Source organism: Phoca vitulina, unplaced genomic scaffold (genome assembly GCF_004348235.1).
Source record: "Phoca vitulina isolate PV1807 unplaced genomic scaffold, GSC_HSeal_1.0 scaffold3, whole genome shotgun sequence".
Taxonomy (NCBI): domain Eukaryota; kingdom Metazoa; phylum Chordata; class Mammalia; order Carnivora; family Phocidae; genus Phoca; species Phoca vitulina.
Window position 1 is genome coordinate 87,587,814 of NW_022589706.1, and position 20,695 is coordinate 87,608,508.

General features: G+C 38.3%; 1 protein-coding gene across 23 annotated transcripts in view; it reads left to right on the forward strand.

Annotated features, from left to right (window-relative positions):
- ANK2 (ankyrin 2) overlaps nucleotides 1-20,695 on the forward strand; it is a 633,020-nt gene that overhangs the window by 286,442 nt on the left and 325,883 nt on the right. For 6 of the 23 annotated variants that reach the window (XM_032401020.1, XM_032401035.1, XM_032401031.1 and 3 more), the window contains exon 1: nucleotides 5,704-6,495. The exons of 2 other annotated variants lie outside the window; for them this stretch is intronic. In XM_032401020.1, coding sequence (XP_032256911.1) covers nucleotides 6,292-6,495 — 204 coding nt within the window. In that variant the 5' untranslated portion in view covers nucleotides 5,704-6,291. Of the gene's footprint in view, nucleotides 1-5,544; nucleotides 6,496-20,695 lie in introns of those variants that run through there. 15 more of the 23 variants (XM_032401046.1, XM_032401038.1, XM_032401041.1 and 12 more) reach the window with 13 other exon arrangements.

The following is a 20,695-nucleotide window of genomic DNA, read 5'->3' on the forward strand; positions in this document are numbered from 1 at the left end:
AATCTAAAGGGAAGGAAAAGACACTTAAATGAAACTGTTTTAAGAATTAACTATGTTTTAAAATATTAACAATAATAACTGAAGTAATGCTTAAACAACATAACACTAAGCTTCTCACTTTGAAGTCAACAGTCTGTGGGATAGCTTTCTTGTTCTCTCCCATTTCCCTTTTTTTTTCTAAACCTTTGGAGCTTCCTAAGTGTTTCTCCTATTTAGATAATTTTTTATTAATAGATAAAAACTTTGGGATTCTTTGCTGTCCAGGAGATCCAGCAAGTTTGCTTCTACAAAGAATATGTGTGTGCACATATACATGTTTGTGTGAATTTTTTCCCTATGCAGAGGGAAAATAGGACAGATTATCAATTTGTACGTATAATGTTGCTCATCATATGTATCTGATAACACACATAAATCTATAGATAAATATTTATGGCAAATTCAGCATGTTCCCATCATTTATGAAGTGCGTATTTTACCAGATTGCAAACTATGGCTTAAGAGGAAAAGCATTATTTCTATTAAATTCTATTCTAGTTCTTCATCCTTAAATTGTACATTTCTTATCTACAGTGTATTTGATATTCAGTTCTAAGATAATGGCATTTTCCAACTGGAAGGGTACAAACCCTTCACTTTTCATGGTGACACAGAATGGTTCAGAGATTTATCCAGTGCCTAGTACTTGGTCGTCCTAGAATCCTGGCCACATCTGTAGGCACTTGACCATCGCCAGCAAGTAGGCACAGATTGTATGTGGAATTTTAGAATGTATTGCATCCATTTAGAGCTAAACATGCTAAAGAAATTTAAAAACTGAGGCGCCTGGGTGGCTCAGTCGGTTAAGTGTCTGCATTCGGCTCAGGTCATGATCCTGGAGTCCACGGATCAAGCCCTGCTCAGCGGGGAGTCTGTTTCTCCCCCTCCCTCTGCTCCACCCCCCCTGCTTGTGCGCGCGGATGCGCGCGTGCGCTCTCTCTCTCTCTCACCCACTCTCTCAAATATATAAATAAAATCTTAAAAAAAAAAGAAATTTAAAAACTAAAAATAGAGGCGCCTGGGTGGCTCAGTCGTTAAGTTTCAGCCTTAGGCTCAGGTCATGATTCCAGAGTCCTGGGATCAAGCCCCGCATCGGGCTCCGGGCTCCGCGGGAAGCCTGCTTCTCCCTCTTCCACTCCCCCGCTTGTGTTACCGCTCTCGCTGTGTCTCTCTCTGTCAAATAAATAAAAATTTAAAAAAAAAAAAAACTAACTAAAAATATAATTGCTACCTCTTCTGTCAATGAGGCTGACACTAATTCATTTAACCTTGAGGGAGTTAAGGGAGTGGCTTTAGTGTCATAAGAACCATGGCCTATTTTCAGCAGAAACTTCATATCACCTTTCAGTGACTGGATGATGCAATAATGAGTCCTGAAAAATTAGCCAAAGTTACCTCATTATGCTTTTTCTATCCTGATGGGAACAGTGCTGCTGAATTTCAAGAGGTTAGCATAATTAGTTCAAAAAAGCTACAGAAAAAGGGAAGATTTCCCTTCTATTACTTGAATCATATAGAAGTAATAAATGTTAAAATTGATTTTTAAAAAATCTGTACATAGGGGCGCCTGGGTGGCTCAGTCGTTAAGCGTCTGCCTTTGGCTCAGGTTATGATCCCAGAGTCCTGGGATTGCGCCCCGCATCAGGCTCCCTGCTTGGGGGGGGGGGGGAAGCCTGCTTCTCCCTGTCCCGTTCCCCTACTGTGTTGCCTCTCTCATTGTCTCTTTTTCTCTCTCTATCAAATAAATAAATAAAATCTTTTAAAAAAAATCTGTACATAGTTCTAGGGGGTGTCTAATATTCAAAACTAGTTTGGACTTATGGGTGGGAGAGGAAAAGAGGAGTGAGTCAGTCCATAAATGAAGACCAAAAAATAGAGCGAATTCAGATCACAGCTTGCATTTCTCAGTACTCTGTATTTCAACATGAAGCCCCCATCTCGTTCCACATACCCCCACCATTAATCTAACCCAGCAAGCGCCTTGCCCTGCATGAGTGGTTCCAGCTACCCAAGCCCATCACTCTCCACCTCCCAGCCTCCACAATTCACCTCCGCCTCCTGGGGCGTCACCGAGTGCTCCACGCATGCGCACTCTAGTCCGCTGCCAGGCATGCTGTGAACTGACGTGCAGGTAGCTGATGCCCACACTCCTTTCAGGTCCCTGAACAAATGTCACTTTCTCAGAGATGTATCTGGACACCTCATGTAAAATTGCCCTGCCCCCATCATTCTCTGTCACCTCACCTTGTGTAAGCTCGGTGAGAGTGGGGTCTTTGATTTGTTCACCGCTAGCGCTCCAGCACCTGGCTTAGTTCCTGGCACTTAGCAGGTGCTTAATAAATAATTGGGGGAAATCAATACATTTCCTTCAGAAGAAGATAATTTTGAAAGGCAACGGTGAAGGAAACAGATAACGTCCCTTCCTTCGTGGAACTTAAAATATTTTGTATAAAGAGTAGACTCTTGTTTTAGTAACTTTACCTATTCTAGTTCATTAACACAGAACCTATGTTCATATCAGGTTTAAAGAGACCAGGGAATGAGAATAAGAAACAAAAGAAGATAGATATAAAGGAATTCTTTAAATTGTTGTTCAATTTAAATTAAATTCGTATTATTTAATATTATTTAAATTAAATTCATATTATTCAATACGGCATGAAATTATATATTTACCCTCCCTAAGAGTATCCTCCTTCATTGTAGAGGCAGGGTTTAATAATGAACAGTAGATGTTAATGTATTTTACTCTTACTTAAAAATTACCAACATACTAGACATACCCTCAGACAGACACAGGTGACATTAGCCTGTTCAACTTTACCATACCAGATTTATTTTCCTCCATAAAAAATTTTCTCTCTACTTAATGTAGTTTGTCAATTTGCCACATTAAAAAAAAAACACTTTTAAAATGATGCAAAAATTTTCCTTAATCTACAAAAACAAACAAATGAAACACTACAAAGAGGGAGGGGAAAAAAAAAAACAACCCAAGGGAACTCAAGGGAATACTCCTAACTGTCCCTGCCAGGAGTTGTGTTAACTATAGCAGTAGTTACGTGGCCTGTGGCCAGCATGATAATTGTGAAGTGCTCCAGGACAAAGCATTCTCCTGTAGAGCTTGTATGGTAAAGACTCCAAGGACATTATGCAAATTTAAATACACCTCCACTCTCCAGCCTTACAAAAAACATGCAATGAATGCCATGTACAAATTATTGTTTGAGGCTAGAAGATAGTACAGTTCATGTTATTGATTCTAAATCGTTGTTAGTCACAAAATTTCAGGCCCTATGGTAGTAAAAAGTATGAAGAATGTGTTCTTTTTTTCTTTTTTTTTTGAGTTGTTAAAGATTTTATTTATTTATTTGAGAGAGAGAATGAGAGCTAGAGAGAGCACAGTGGGGTGAAGAGAAGAGAGAGAAGCAGACTCCCCACTGAGCAGGGAGCCAAAGGCAGTTGCCTAACCAACTGAGCCACCCAGGTGCCCCGAAGAATGTCATTAAACATGCTAAAGATTAATCTTATCCAGCATTCTTTTTCTTTTAGGTTTTAAACTAAAAGAAATCTTTCTTTTTTTTTTTTAAAAAAGGGCTTTTTTAAAAAGTAGTTTTAGATTCACATCAAAATTAAGAGTAAGGTACAGAGAATTCCTATACATCCTCTTATGTTTACATTTATAGTTAATCTAATTGTGTTAATTTTTAGAAACTACGTGCATATCAGTATGGTACCTTTTGGTTTCTGTAGCATACAATTGATACTCTTGGAATGTTCTCTCATTATTATTCAAAAACTGAAATTCTGAAAGTCATTATTTTTTTCCTAATTCTTACATTCATAATCCTTGTACAAAGTACTCCTCATTATTCCTTTCTCTTTCTAATTATTTTCCTTCGCTCCTTTCTGCCTTCTTCCCTAATTTTATCCTAAACATAACAGCCAGGATCAATCCTTAGATGCCACTCTAATCACATTGCATTTTTTTTTTAAACAAGACAGCATGTATAAAGTGGCTGACTCCATGAACTCCCCCATCCCTCACCCTTCACAACACACACCGATGAGGTAAGAACCATAACAGCACAGGTGGTTGTATATGTGGATATTGGGAATCTCCCTGGGTTTTCTTATATACTTTACTTCATTCTTGCCAACGCTTCCTCACATATTTATTTCCTGACAGGCCCATTTCCAGTTGTATTCTTCACTTTGTCCAAACAAATGTAAATTTCTCTCTCTTTTTATACCTTTATGGATAATCTCCAAACTCCTGGTATATAATGTTTCTTTTACTCAAAACTTTGCTAAAAATTAATCTCCGTGACACTTTCTAAGGCTTCTCTTTGATCATACCTACATTTCTTCAAAATGAATAAAGTTATGTCCTCATGCAGTTGTAATTAGCTTTCTATGTTGTTTCCTGGGTTCTTGTGAATTGTTAATGAATACCTCTTTCTTTTTCTGTGTGAAATCTGTAGATACAAATTGCTAAGGGGACCCAAGGGCTGGGGAGAAGGGAATTATTTTGTGGAAAAGAAGTTTTTGTGAGATGTGGATGTATGGGTGGTATAACTAATAGCTATGTAACTTTAAACAGTGAGAGATTATACATAGGTGAACTTATGTAGAATATTTCATCTTTATGTGTGTTCATTTCCTAATTTATAAAATAAGGAGACCAGGGATATGAATTAAAATAGGAAGAGACAAGTTAAGTAAATAAATGAAGCTGGATGGGCATAAGAAGAATTGCTTGGTTTCTTAGTCATTTTGCCTTTGACATTTGATAGACACAGAGAATGAGATAAATTTCTTAATGAAAAACAAAACCCACAAACACAAGTGTTGTGATATATGGCAACTGACACTTGGGACCTGAGATGTGGAAAGCAAATGCCCTCTCTAAAAGGAACTGCTGCAATTTAGCTCTATTTATTGTTCCCATGTAGAGATGTGAGCTCTGTGTTGCCAGAGCTGAGTTTTCAAAAGACTAAAAAAAATCAAGGGTGCCTGACTGGCTCAGTCTGAAGAGCATGTGACTCTTGATCTCAGGGTCCTGAGTTTGAGCCCCACATTGCATGTAGCGATTCCTTAAATAAATAAAAAACTTAAAAAAATTTAAAAAAAGGTAAGAAATCAGAGGGTTTTTTTTAAAAGATTTTATTTATTTATTTGAGAGAGAGAGCAAGAGCAAGAGAGAGAGAGAGAGAGAGGGCACACGAGTGGGCGTGGAGGAGCAGAGGGAGGAGAAGCAGGCTACCCGAGGAGCAGGGAGCCCGATGCGGGGCTCGATCCCAGGACCCTGGGATCATGACCTGAGCCGAAGGCAGACGCTTAACTGACTGAGCCACCCAGGCGCCCCGAAATCAGAGTTTTGATATCAAACCTCCTGACTTTTTAATTAAAAAAAAATATATATATATATATATTTAATTTATTTGAGAGAGGGGGAGAAAGAGAGGGGCAGAGGGGGAGAGAAACCCCTCAGAAACTCCGTACTGAGTGCAAAGCCTCATGCGGGGCTTGATCTCAGGACCCTGAGATTATGACCTGAGCTGAAATGAAGAGTCTGACACTTAACCCACTGAGCCACTCAGGCGCCCCCCACCTGAGTTTTTAATGTGAGTTCTGACAAAAGCAAAAAACTGTGTGGGCCAAACCAAACACAATGAGGCCACACAATGAAGCCATCTCCAGCCCAAGGACTGCCATGATCTGTGTCCTAAAAACTAGACTATCTCTAAGATTTCTTCTGTGCCAGAGAGCTCTATTCTAAATTCCTTGTGGGGCATCAACAAAGCACTGCTGCTGAGGATAAACAAGAGATAATCAGAAGTATTTTTATCAAAACTTTCACTGGATTGAATTTTTATACGGAAATTTGACTGACTGAGGTATTTTCAGTGGACAGAGAGCATTGATAATCCTGAGAGCAGCCATTTATAGGAAAGGGCCCAAATGCTAAGCTGCGAAACATAGTCAAATCTGGTTAGCAAAAATCTAATAGGATGCAAAGAAAAATGACAAGTGACTGGAGAGGGTGGGGTTATGTCTGAAAGTGCAGGATCAAGGAGAAGGGAGTTATTCATAGTAGTGGACTGTGCTGACTGGCTTTTTGGAGGGGAGAAATAAAATGGTTAGTCCAGGGGAGAAGCAATTTGGTTTGGCTGAGGGGAGGTTATTGGAAACCTTGGAAAAGGTGGCCCTTTGCAGAAATTGGGATGGAAGCCAGATTGGAGAAGGTTAATGGAGTTAGAGGTGAGAAACTGGAAGCTCCAGAAATATGCCACTTTTTCCAGGATTTTGGATACAAAGAGAAAAGGGACTGGGACGAGAGTGGAGGAATCCGTTGCTTTCAGAGAAGGCGGTGTGTTGAAAATGGGGAGCGTCTGTGCTTGCTTGAAGCTGGATGGTGATACACTCTCTTCATTGTCGTTGGTGTCTTGGAAAGTAAGTGACTTCTTTTGACTTGCATGTCTGGTGACATATGTGAACTCTATGGCGTGAATAGTTGAAACATAACATTTCTTGGTAACTTATGGGTGGAATGATTAATACAATTTTGAATCGTTGTTTCAGTATATTCAGCATATATTCAGAAGCTCAATACCTTCACTAACTCACAGGTTGCAGGAGATAATAGTATCTCCCCTATGTGTGAACATCACTTTAGCATGTAATAACGTCTCCAGACTCATGGTCTTAGGTCCTTAAAGGTGGGTTGAACTTTGAGTAATATCCCTGTGGGCCCAACCTGAGCCAAGAGTATTCTGTGGTTATTTTTGCTGAGTGTGCAGAACCTGATCCCTACCTGTTTACATGCAGCCCTTCTACTGAACTCTGTCTGTCCCCTTCCTGGGGCTACCATTACCTGAGCTGAACCGCATGCTTATGCCCCTAGGACTCTAGCATTATATCAGGTTGCCAAGAGCTAAGGAAGAGCTCATGTCCCCATTTTGTTTTATCTTTTTTTTTTTTTTTAAAGATTTTATTTATTTATTTGACAGAGAGACACAGTGAGAGAGGGAACACACGCAGGGGAAGTGGAAGAGGGAGAAGCAGGCTTCCCACCGAGCAGGGAGCCCGATGCAGGGCTCGATCCCAGGACCCTGGGATCATGACCTGAGCCGAAGGAACACCCTTAACGACTGAGCCACCCAGGCGCCCCTTGTTTTATCTTTTTGAATGGTATGGTACACTCCCATTTTCACGAATTTTAAAATTCCTACTAGCCTGTTGTTTGATAAAAATTAAACATAAATCTTCTGTTGGGAGGCAAGTAGGAGATAAATAGAAGTAGGAATCTTTCTTTTTGTTGAAATTCCCTAAAAGACAGAAATATAGCTCAGATACAGTAGGGGAGACTAGTGGATTTATTTAGAAATGGTGACTTTGGGTAAAATGATTTCTTTATTTACAATACACTATGGTGTTGTGATGTAATGTGGTGGCATTGTTTTGTTGATGTTACAAATAACAAAATTATGGTGTTATAAAATGTGCATTTCTCTAGCTTGTCCATTTATTTCAAATTTCAAGTTTATTTCTTCTACTCTGGTAAAATTATTAAAATAGGTGACTGACAGTCATCAATCCTACAAACACTTATTTAGCACCTTCTGTGGATTATGCCCTAGTGGTGATGGTCAACAATTTGCACGTATCCACTTGTATTTAGCAGGAGACATGGCCAATTAAGCAGTCGCAATGGAGTGGCATGTGCCATGGCCGGGGAGTGCAAAATACTATGAGAGCACAGAGTGGACAAGCAATTGATCTAACAGGACAGGGCTTTCTTAGGAAGTTACCCTTGGAATAAGACCCAACGGAGTCATAAGAGGGAGCCAAACAAAGGTATAGTTCTGAACAGAGGGAAAGGCAGGTGGTGCTGTTCAAGAGGTAAGTCGAGGCATAGCAAGTCAGAAAAATGGAGAGAACATTTGTTAACTCTCTTTCATCCAAAAGACAGATATATTAAGCACGTATTAGTGTGCCAGGCACTGTATTAGGCACTGGGAGTTATAAGACATGAAGTGACTGTCTTCATGGTGTTTATTATGTAGGCAGGAAGTAACTAAGCATTAATACATTAACAAATAATTGCAGGACATTGTATAAGTACCGGAATAGAGACATGTACAAAGGGTGCAGTAGCACAAAGGAGAAATAATCAATTATGTTGGGAGTCTTGAAGGATGGCTGGAGATTTATTTTACAGCAACCCAAATGTAAGGGGGTCTTTTGTTAAGTTTTTACTTAGGGGCTTAATTCAGAACTTAATCTTGTCCTGCCAAGACAATGTTTGCTTTGCAGCAGGTTTCAGAATAAGAAACCTAGAATAAGTGAGAAGCTTGTGGAGTGTCTGTACATTCTATTCAGGGCAAAGGAAAACATGTGTTGTTTCCATGATGAAGAAAAACAATTTGCTAACTCAAGGGTTGCAAGAGATCTCCCAAAGGCCATCTACTTCCATTATAATTTGCTTTATATGAACCCGATATGCACAGTCTCCTCAGATAGGGGATTGAAGTACTCAGTCACCACAAGTACTGTGTTTAATATACATTAATATCTTGGGATGAACATGTTACTGTATGTTCTGTTAGTGCAACTTAGCTTCTGAAGTCTTGAGCATATCTGGTGTCAACACAGTTGAACGAATTTAGAAGATCAAAATAAAAACCTGGATTTGGGATAATTGGAAAAACTCCAGGCGCTTTTAACATATGAAAGTAGATTATATATTACTTGTGATTTTTTCCTAGAAAAATAATATCTTAAGAAAGCAAAATTATTCTAAAGCAAGGACTTTTGTGATACATGGGGATTGGGGATTTTTAAAAAGATACTGCAAATGAACACGGCAGAAGTTTCTCTAAAATAAAATGGACCTTGGGGCGCCTGGGTGGCTCAGTCGTTAAGCGTCTGCCTTCGGCTCAGGTCATGATCCCAGGATCCTGGGATCGAGCCCCGCATCGGGCTCCCTGCTCCGCAGGAAGCCTGCTTCTCCCTCTCCCACTCCCCCTGCTTGTGTTCCCTCTCTCGCTGTGTCTCTCTCTGTCAAATAAATAAATAAAATTAAAAAAAAAATGAAATAAAATGGACCTTTGGAGCTTCCAAGACCATAGTGATCAGTGGATCTGAGGCTCCATGAGTTGGAGTGATCTGCTCAGAATTACATACCCACAAGTAGAGCCTGACCTGTGCATCTCTCCTCATTCTTGCCTGTGATTTTCTCAGTACCTCCATGCCTCAGGATGACAAGCTTATCTTGACAGCCCAAATACCTTCCTTCAAAATGCCCTGGTAAATTAAGGAGGTAGAGTTATGGGGGATGCCTTTTGACTTATTCTTAAGTTATAAGTGAGAGAAATAACAAAGCATCTATACCTTCTCACTTGATTAATAGTCACATGATTTTACATGATTTTATCGTTGTTCTATTGGAACTTGAAATGTGAAATATGGTTTACTTTTTGGTTTACCTGCTACTGAGGTACACTTTCTTAATGAAAGTAAATAATGATATTTATTACCTAGGATAGAATATGCATATTAAAAAATAATATCTAGTGTGCTATGTGAATTATAAGTATCAAAAGGCAACAGGATGATGGTGTATAGATGGGTAATTTTGAAAACAAAGCATGTAGAACTGAAAATTAGAAGAGAATACATTCTTCATGTCTTAGTAAAAACAATACGTCAGATAACTTGTAAGGGGAGGGGCCAGCCATCCAGAGAATGGAAAGTCTTATATTTGACTCACTTGATAGTTCTCTAAACAGAGTGGTCATCTATAGCCTGGCTAAACTGTTGAGAAGGAAGGAGAGCCTGAAGCAAGAACCTATACAGTTCTCCATAGCTCAGTTCTCTTCTTATGAGATGTCAAGTAATGGGGCTGAGTTTGAGGTCACCTGATTTAATATCTTTACCGATGACCTGGAAACAAGAATCTAGAATATGTCTGTCAGATTTGTACTTGATGCTTAAATTAGGTGAAACCCCAAAGGATAGAAATAAAAATTCAAATAGTTTTGCAAACAGAATAAAAATTATATACAGAGAAGTGGTGCCCTTTATAATGCAAATACAGGATTGGACTCAGCATAAGAAATGAAAGACCAGGGAAAAATTCTGGAAAAAAGCTAAATACAAGTCAGCAATTCGCTGCCATTGTTTAAGAATGTCTGCACCATGCTGACTGTGGTTCTTATTAATTCCATGTTTATGAATGGCCAAGGTGCTTTAAGAACTAAGAGGTAAAACTCAAGAGTGTTAAAATGTACTCCAAATTATAGAAAAGAAAGAAAAAGGATGTCACGCACGAGTACAGGTTTAAGAAAAATAGAATGGTTCTATTCAGAAAATTTAAAAAAAAGGTTAAGTTAAAAAATTAGTCATATAGATGCTTTTAAGTACAGGAAGGGAATTTTTTTTGTTTTTGTTTTTTTGGGAGAGGGGGAGGTCGATCCTTTCCTTTTTTATACTGACATGAACGGAAAATAGGCTCAGTGAAAGCAAAAAGACATTTTGGTGACTATCAGAGTAATAAATATTGGAAGAGACAAAGGGAATAGTGAAATTACCATCCTGGAAAGCTTGACTGAGATAATGAATGGTTGTTTTTCCTTAAGATTTGAGATATTTACTTGCTTGAAAAATACTTAGCAGATGACTTGAACTGTCTTGTCTGCCAACTCTGTGACTGTAATTTGAAGTTTGCCAAAAAGTCTTTGAAATAAATTGTAAATTTTAATTAAAATAAACGAAAGGAGGAGTTAGGTAACATTATTATTTTTGAGGCTTCTCTAGAGATGCATTAGAAAAAAAAATCTCAATTTTATAATTAATTTATTATTTGGCTCAAAATTTCTCTTTATTTCATCTTGTTTGGAGATATTTATCTTTTTCTGAACTATCCATCCGTCTTGCCTTGGATTTATTTATTTAAGGGGAGAGAGAATGCCCTGGGGACTGTTGCAGAATAATGGGCAGATGGGCTGATTTCTTGCTTATTAGTAAGCTGGAATGGTTTGACTAAAAACTTCTTCCTTAGGGATAGGAGCCCTTTAAAATGAGGCTTACTCAATCATGGAAATATAATTAAAGATAAAGATTTTATCACCTTGTTTCTATTTTTTGGTATTCTGGTTTGACTTGATGACTTCCTGTTATTCCTGATGAAGCCTTAAGTAGACCAGTAGTTTGTTCTTTTGTTCTTTTGTTATCAGAGTTGGACAGATGTAACTGCAGGATTCAGCAGGAGGTAGCAAGGAGAAGCCTCTCATTAAAGAAGAATTGGGAAATCCCATCTGAACACCCCTCCTCCCATTATTTAGAACATGGGGAACACGTGATGAATAGAACAGTGAAATTCTTAATATCAAACGCAAGGGTATGCGAAAACTCCGTACACCAGTGCATGCTTTCTTCTTTATTTTTTTCTTTTCTAAAACAAAACATTTTGTTTTGTTAACTGAAGTTAGACACAGCATGTTTTGAGGTAGTCACAGTGAGATGTAATTACTATGTGATGAAGTTGTAGTTTAACTCTTCTGGAGCCCAATAGAGTACTTTAGAAATAAGGAACTTCTGAAACCAAAGCATCTCAAACATCCATGGCAAGAATGTTAGTGCTATCACACATAAATCAAAGCATGATTTTTTATTCTAATTAATAGTTCTATTTACCATACTACTCGTTGGCTACATAATTTAAAAATATATGCAGCTTACATCGTGTGTCTGCAGTTTTTGGAGGAAGAAAAACATAGAATGTTTTGAATTTATCTCTCTCTCTTTTTTTTTTTCTATTTTTCCAATTGGTTTCTATGTATGGAAAATCTATTGTTCCATGAATTAGTCCCAGACCTGGGCACAAACTGTGTGGAGAGTCAAGGGCATGGTTAACTGTGAGGAATATGAAACACTAGAAATGGAAACTGGAGAGTGCATTGCAGCCCCCTCTCTACCACCAGCTGGGGTTTGCCATGGTTAGTAACCTCTCTGAGCTACAGGTCTCCTCCCATTTAAAACAGGAGAACCTCCTCATAGAGGGTTTTGGTGTACACTAAGGACAATAGTCTATGTAAAGTCACCTTTGCATGTTAAGTCTACAATACCAGTTTGGTTTCCCATTGGGGAACTGAACTCCATTTTCCCTGTGAGCATAAGAGGGATTCCAGAGCAATGAGATTTCAGTCCTTCTTGTCTCTGAGTCTTTTTTCTATTGCCAGCTCTTCTTTATTCCCACCTTCATTTTAGCAATGAGTCAGGCTGTGACATAACTAAGAAATGTTGCCCAAAGTAGCTTCTTCTGTTTTCCAAAGTCAAGGATACTAGGGAAAGACCTAAGAATCAGCTCGGAGAGGAGGACGGTACTCTCTTATAATTAAATAAATCTCACTTGTATTATATTATCCAAAGAGACAGTCACCCTGTAGCGTTTTCTTTCTGATAGGATAGTGTTCCTAGGCTGAATTAGAATACTCATTCAAATACTTGTAGATATATCCTTTCTGAAAACATCTACTGTCAGCTAGGTGAAACATTCTTCTCCAATCCATGAAAACAATGAGTTCCTCCAGAAGAACCAAATTTTGGAAAGAGTTTTAGAAAAGGGTCTAGTTGACATTCACTATGCCACAAAACAGCTTCCACTATCAGAAAAAGCATAGGCATGCACACTTGTGGAATCACAAGTACTGCTCTATTTGCCCACATGGGACATTTAAATTAGATTACACTTTCCTGTGTTTGGAAAACCACTTATTTTCTGGAATTAAGAAACATGATTGAGATCCAAGGAACATTAGGTGGCCACCAGTGTAACACAGCTTAACTGTGTTAACATCACAACCTTATATTACATAAGATAAGGATGATGTAGTGTATACCAGAATTACAGGTTCATAGAAGAACCTTGGAAATCATACCTGTAGTTTACCTTTCTAGAAATAAAGGCACAGAGATTCAGGTGACTTGCCAGCGGTTGTAATCGTGGTCCATCCAGGAATGGGATTCTTGTGTCCTGACTACTTATCCTATAGAGCAGACCAAACACTCATGGTCTATATAATGGCATGATATGGAAAACAGTTCTCTTTAGGGAATTAAATCTAAAAACATAGAGAAATACTTAAAAAAAACCAAAACTTCTCCATATCAAATGTAACTTTGTGTTATTATCATATGCTTTTATTAAATGTTTGGAGAAGAGAGATTTCCTCCTTTAATAATATTAACTGACAATTTGAAAAAGAAGTTTGTGGGTTCGATTTCAAGTTTGGCCAGATGGAAGTTGTCACCTTCATCCTGCATTATCAAGAAGCCCAGCCAGGTATGTGACTCTTTATGTTAAAAAGCAAATGAAATGGGTATTTTCCTTTTGTTGTAGGAGCCTAGGTTCTGAGACAGACAACAATGTAGGGACAATCTAACTGCCCATATGTTACTAGCACTTGACCCCTGTATTGACAGCCTCCAGTAGTCACCTGCCTTAATTCTCTCTTCTACCTTGTCTCCTTCCTATACCTCAGATGTCTGATTTGTCTGAGTTCAGGAAAAGCTGTCTTAATGATCCTGAAGAATGTGTCTTGACTTGCTGGCTGAACCTCTACTGCCAGCCAAGTCTCCAGACCTAGTTGGTAGATCTGGGGGATCATCTCTTTTCCTACTTGTTCTGTTTTTCTGTAAGTGTGCTGCCATACCATTAACTAGCAGAATGGAATGAATAATTTGCTGGGAATTACCAAAAAAGTTCAAGAGGAAGAGGCTCTAACACTTAAGACTGAGGTTGAATGGTGGAACAGGAAAACCTTGAAGATGGGGCAAATTTGAAGATGAAAATTATACCAAGAGAGGGAATCAAGATCAATTTTAATTATGTCACAAATATTCTTTAGGTGGGCCAAGAAGAGGAATCCCTGCTGTTTGTATTTTTGTTTAACTTATAACCAGATGGAGTTTTCCAGTTAAACTAATAATAACTGATTAGTCTCGATTTATCTGCAATCTATTCAATTGATCAAGAAATATGCATTGCCTGCTGTGTGACCAGTACTACCAGAAAGAAGTTATTGATGAGAAGAGACTGCAGCCAATATAAAGGAATCTCCTGGGTTTGTTTTAACCTTCCTAGGTTAAAGTGAAGGCAGAACAGAGAGTTCTCAATGAGAAGAGAATGCTTTTTCATGCATACCCTTGGGGGTAAGAATCATGTCTTAATTATCTGTGTATCTCTAGAACGGAGAACAGAGCCTGGCACTGAGCAGGTGTACAATAATGTTTGCTGAAGGAGTACTGACAGTCTTTCTGGGCAAATGTAGAGAATGAGTAAATTACTTGATTCTTTTTCACCTAACGAAATCCCTCTCTCCACTTTTCCCCACTACCATGATAAGGAAGTGCATTTGGAATCTCTAGTGGAGTATGAATTTCATTTTCCTATAGAAGAAATATTCAAAATGACAGTTTAGATATAATTGAAAAGTGTTGGGCACCTGAGCGGCTCAGATGGTTAAACGTCTGCCTTCGGCTCAGGTCATGATCTCCAGGTCCTGGGATCGAGTCCCACGTCGGGCTCCCTGCTCAGTGGGGAGTCTGCTTCTCCCTCTTCCTCTGCCTCTCCCCACTGCTCCTGCCCTCTCTCTCTCTCTCTGTATCTCTCTGTCTCAAATGAATAAATGAAAAAATTCTTAAAAAAAAAAAAGAAAAGAAAACTGTTTTGGGGAGCACAAGGAATTTTGTTGGCTATCCAGGAACACATCAGGTCATAGCTACTATACTTTCTAGGGCCAAATGTGTTCAAAATTGGAAACACAACCATTTTTCTAAGTTAGGTTCATATCCACCTGTTTTTTAAAAGTTTTATTTAAATTCCAGTTAGTTAACATACAGTATAATATTAGTTTCCGGTGTACAGTATAGTGATTCTACAGTTCCATACAGCACTCGGTGCTCATCACAAGTGTACTCCTTAATCCCCATCACCTATTTAACCCATCCCCCACCCACCACCCTCTGGTAACCATCAGTTTGTTCTATATGGTTAGGAGTCTGTTTCTTGGTTTGCCTCTCTTTCTCTCTCTTTTTGTTTTCCTTTGCTCATTTGTTTTGTTTCTTAAATTCCACATATGAGCAAAATCATATGGTATTTTTCTTTCTCTGACTGATATTTGTAGTAGCATTATTTACAATAGCCAAATTATGGAAATAGCTGAAGTATCCATTGATTGATGAATGGATAAAGAAGATGTGGTGTATGTATACATATATACAGAATGGAATATTATTCAGCCATAAAAAAGAATGAGATCTTGCCTTTTGCAACAACATGGATGGAGCTGGAGAGTATTATGCTAAGTGAAATAAGTCAACCCACTTGTTTTTTTTAAATTGGCTCTTCTGTTCTAGCTGCTATGAGTTTGTAGGGGAAACAACAAATACCAATAGTGCCTTTCATCCAGGATAAAAAGATACTTATCAAAGGAGAATATGAATATATATATATTGTATGAATGAATGAATATATATATAGTGTCTTGGATTTATCGATGGTTATTTAATTTGATGTTGCAAGGCATTTAGTTGGACATATAAGACAGATGTATGTTTAGCAGTTAACTAGTTTGTGTGATTAATGTAGAGAAGTGGCATAGTGATCTTGAGAGAAGGAAAGCTCGATGCAGTTTGTTGTTAGAAAAAGCTCCATGGTCAGGGTGCCTGGGTGGCACAGTCAGTTAAGCTTTTGACTCTTGGTTTCGGCCCAGGTCTAATCTCAGGGTGGTGAGACTGGGCTCCTCGCTCAGCCTGAGTGTGCTTGGGTTTCTCTCTCCCTCTGCCCCTCCCCACTGCACATGCTCTCTCTCTTTCTAAAATAAATAAGTCTTTAAAAAAAAAGAAAGAAAGAAAAAGCTCCATGGTCAGTTTGGGACTTGAGGTGGGTAGATTTTAGGGAGAAGGAAAAAAGTAAGAATAGGTTTTTTTTTTTCTTTTTTTTTAATCTGGGAAGTTTTCACTGACCCACCAAGACAGGATCAGATGCTCCTCCTAGAAGCTCTGGTAACATTTCCTTAATAAAAATCTGATCATGGGTGCCTGGGTAGCTCAGTCGGTTGAGCCTCTGACACTTGGCTTCAGTTCAAGTCATGATCTCAGGGTTATAGGATGGAGCCTCATGTTGAACTCTGCATCCAGCAGGGAGTCTGCTTGGGATTCTCTCGCTCCTTCTCCTTCTGCCCCTTGCCCTACACACACACTCTCCCCTACCCCTCAAAATAAATAAATAAATCTTTAAAAAATCTGATCACATTATATCTATCTGCTTTTATAGGCCACCTTGGAAACAGGAATGTATAAATGAATTTCAGCAATAATGGGAGATGTTTGAATTTATTCTGAGGACATTGAAGACTAAAAAAAAATGTTTTATGAAGAATAAAAAAGTGCAACAATCTGAGGGTCAGATTTGGGGAGGAAACTTGAAGGTGATGAGACAGCAAATCCTGTTGATTAAAATAGTTCAGGTAGGAGAGAAAAAGAGGTGGTGCCCAGGTGATAGGAATAGAATGGAAGGAAGACATAAGATGTATTTCCAAAGTGGAAACAAAAGGTTTTATTTCCTGGGTGTGAGAGACGGGAAAGAGAGAAGGGAAAAGTGACTACAGTTTCAAGCCTACTAGACACTTTTTTATTTCTCTCCAAAGTGGTGGGTAAAACTCCACAACATTTGTAATAATGCCAAAGTTGTTTTCCAGGTTTAAATAATTTGTGTCATAAATGTTAGCATTTCTGTTTTCCTCATTTTCTAAATTTGTTTGTTGTCCTTGAGAAAAGTTAGGTTCTTTAGTCTCATTTGTTTTCTAGCGGAAAAAAGAAAAGACAATTGAAAATGAAGACAGCTACATTACATTTTGTTTGATATTGTATCACTGGCCATTTCATCTGCTCATTAAATTCTCTTTGAGTCATTTTTTCCCTTTAAGCTGTAGGTTCGTATATTCAAGGACTTATAGCAGTTAAAAAAAAGATGTAGAAAACTATCTTGGAGAAAAATAACAGAGTGATCACACTTTGGGAGAGATATAGAAAATGAAGCCCAGGTGATATATATGATTTGTTGTGAACAAATGACAGTTAATGACAACATGGGAATTAAAACCTACGTGTACTGACTTTCAAACTATTGCTCCTTATTACTATGCTATAGTAATTCTGGCAAAAGTACAGATAATGTGTGAAATCTTCCAAATGATATAACTAAGCTGTTAAAACTTACTGCACAGACATATATGTATGACTGCAGAGGATTTGCAAGAAATCTTGCTTAGTTTCCATTTAAATTTAGACTGTCACGAAGGGCAATTTGGCATTTATCTCTTCAACTGTAGGATAACCTGTATTTTTTGAGACTTCCTGTTGAAGAGAGAATTTTTAGTGGGTTTCTTCAATTTCTGTACATCTTGCAAGCAGAGGTACTATCTTTGTTCCAGACTATTTTTTCAAGGATGTTGGTACAGCGAACAGCCTTGGAAGATAGAGAAGCAAAGATCAGGCATGCTTACTATCCAGTATAATAAAGGTAATGGGCTCCCTCTGGAGCAAAGTACAGATACACTTACTGCCTACTGTAAGAGATTCAGGTTTCCTAAAGTCAGGGTTCCTGTTCTCTGTTCGACCCACTGAGTGTGCAGACATCCATCTGGTCCATATCCATCTGGACTATATCTCAATTCTGTGAGAATTGGGAGTAAGGAAAACTGACATGAGTATGCTGAAGTCCATGCTTTGTGCTGTGCTATGAGTAATAAAGTTCTTTGTCTCTGACCCAGGAGTCTCCTATCTTCTGGCAGTATCCATAAAAATATAGCAGGCTAACTTGTTAGCTTGTAAGTAGGATCTCAGATCCTTCACAGTTCTTGACATTCTCTAGGTGTAGAATTTTATGGGCCCAGGAAAAATCTGATAATTGGCTAGGTATAAGTGAAATTTGAAATGTTGTATATCAGTTTTTACTCAGTAAGACTCCTAGAGTTTTAGACAGAATGGCTTAAGATCTGAGTGTGGTATTAAGATCCTGGGGCTCACTGATAGGATTTGTGAAGTAGTACTTGCTCTCACCCATTACAAACTATATAGCATTGAATATAGTGTTGTTATATTCTAAATGCTTTTGTATATTGATAGGCTCAAAAAAGTTATTTTTGGGACAATTATGCAGCATAGGCTGGCAAACACATATTATGTAGTAATTTGTATAGAGAGTCTATGTGACCAAAATGGATGGCTTGACCGTACTTTGGTTCCTAAATTTTGCTTGTGTGACTTGAAGAACTTCCTGGAGGAATATCCTTCTTCCTACTTGAATTTGGAAACTCCCTTTCCAGGTCTGATTATTACCATATTATCAAGGATCCAGTTTGTTCTTGGGAGCTAAGCAGACTGAATAATTAAAATGGACATTGGCTGTTTTAGTTTACTTCTAAGCTAGAAACACCAAATATGAAGCTTACACAGAAGAGGATATCATGAAGATTGATGACAGAGGGAACCCATCAGATGCATAGGCTTTGTTAAGGCCCAGAACATAATACCCAACATTTACACAAATCAGTACTAAAGACTAAATTTGGGACTGTGGTAACTGTGTGGTTAACAAGTTAATAATCTTGCCTCCAGCTCTAATGTATGTTTAATCATTTTCCTGGTATTGGGTTTAAAGCTAACAATGAATATGATTGCACTGCATGTCTCTTTTTTAGACATTAGTTCAAGTTAGTTCTAATCTATAATATACTTTTATTTCCTTTGTAGGCTTTTTAAAATCATTTTTCTGTACAGTAGATTTATGATTGTTTTAAGATCATTGTGATGTTATATAAAAGGATAGAATGGGTGCAAGAGTGGGTGAGAGGCCAAGGGAAGTGCAGAGTGAAAGTAAAGAGAAAAGTGCAGAAGAAGCTGTACTTCAAATATACAGTACTTCCTGTGAATGTATTTTTAGACACAATGGCTCACGTTCAGAAAGTATATACATGAAACTTATCTTCAGAGATCAACAGAGACTTTGCTTTGAGAGGAAATAGTAGATTTTGACCTAGTAATATGTAGTTATCCATTATAGAAATTAACATTGATAACCTTGTTTGTAGAAAAAAAAAGCATGCAGAACAGTGCATTTCTAGCTAGCAGGGTCTGCTCATTTGGGAAAAGACCTTGTGTTTATTGTATGCAAAGTCAGCCCTTATACTTCATCTCCCTCATGGCCTACTTTACTTGCTAGCCATCTGTGGCAGATTACATTTTCCAAGATGGCCCCCATCCCTTATGTTCTTCCGCAATATGATCTGTCCACTTCCTCTCATCAAGAGGTGGAGTACATCTTTTTACTACTTGAATCTGGGTGGGCCCAGCAACTGCCTTGACCAGTAAAATATGGCAGAGCCCTTAATTGGCCTGGTGCTTTCTACTTCCTGCCTCTTCAAGCCCAGTTGTCATGGAAGAATGCAAACACTTTGACACCACTAAACAGTAAGAAGCCCCAACCATGTGGAGAGGCTCTAGAAAATGAGATGCCACATAAAGAGAGAGGCCAGTGAGCACCAAGGAACCAGATAGGTGAGTGAGGATGCCACTGTGGAACTGGACCCTCCAGCCCTAGCTGCCTTACTTGACACCGCATGAATCAGAATGAGTAAGTCTGTTGAGCCTTTTCTGAATCCCTGGCCCATGAGTTTGTGAGCAAAATAAATTATTCTTCTAAGACACTTAGTTTATGAGGTAGTTTGTAACAGTAATAAATATTTGGAATACCATCAGTCTTGACTAAGTGGCGGTTAGAAGTTAGAGAGTACTAACAGATAACAAACTCTTTATTTTGACCTTTTAAAAGATTTGTTTTTTTGTGTGTGTGGTTTTTTTTTTTTTTTTTTTTTGGTTTGTTTGTTTGTTTGTTTAAAGTGGGAGAAATAGGGGCACCTGCCTGGCTCAGTTGGTAGAGCATGAGACTCTTGATCTCAGGGTTGTGAGTTCAAGCCCTATATTGGCTGTGGAGCCTACTTAGAAAATGTGGGAGAAACAGTAGTGGTCATTCATTGATAATTTATTCACAGGAATGATAAGGCAGTACACCCCGACTTCTTTGGTCATCTGTCTTGTCTGATTATATCCATTAGTTTAAAGGCTTGCTGAAGCTTTCCTTTTCATATTTTCATTGCTTTTTCTCTCATTCTTGAGATTCTTTGGCAAACAGTAACATTGTGAGAAAACAAGCTCATCCACCCATTAGTCAGTCCTCCTTTGCCTTCTCCTATTGATATTCAGGTTTATAGCAAACCTTCACTTGAACTTGGGATATTGTGCAACAACAACAACAAAAAAAGATAATTTTGTCTTATTCAGCACTCTGCTTCTAATGCCTGAAATATTTCTGCCTGGTGTATAATGAATTATATAATTTTTTTTTACCATTCTGAGAACAACTGGGCAATCACTGGGCCTGTGTGTTTGTGGAGGAGGGAGGGCTTCTTGAAGCTCATTTTTGTGGTGAGACCTTCCACTAGAAGACATCTACACTGGTTTAGGAATGAGAAAACTTGGAATTTTATTCAAAGTGTTGCTAAGTGTAGGTATAGCCTTGCGTAAGTAA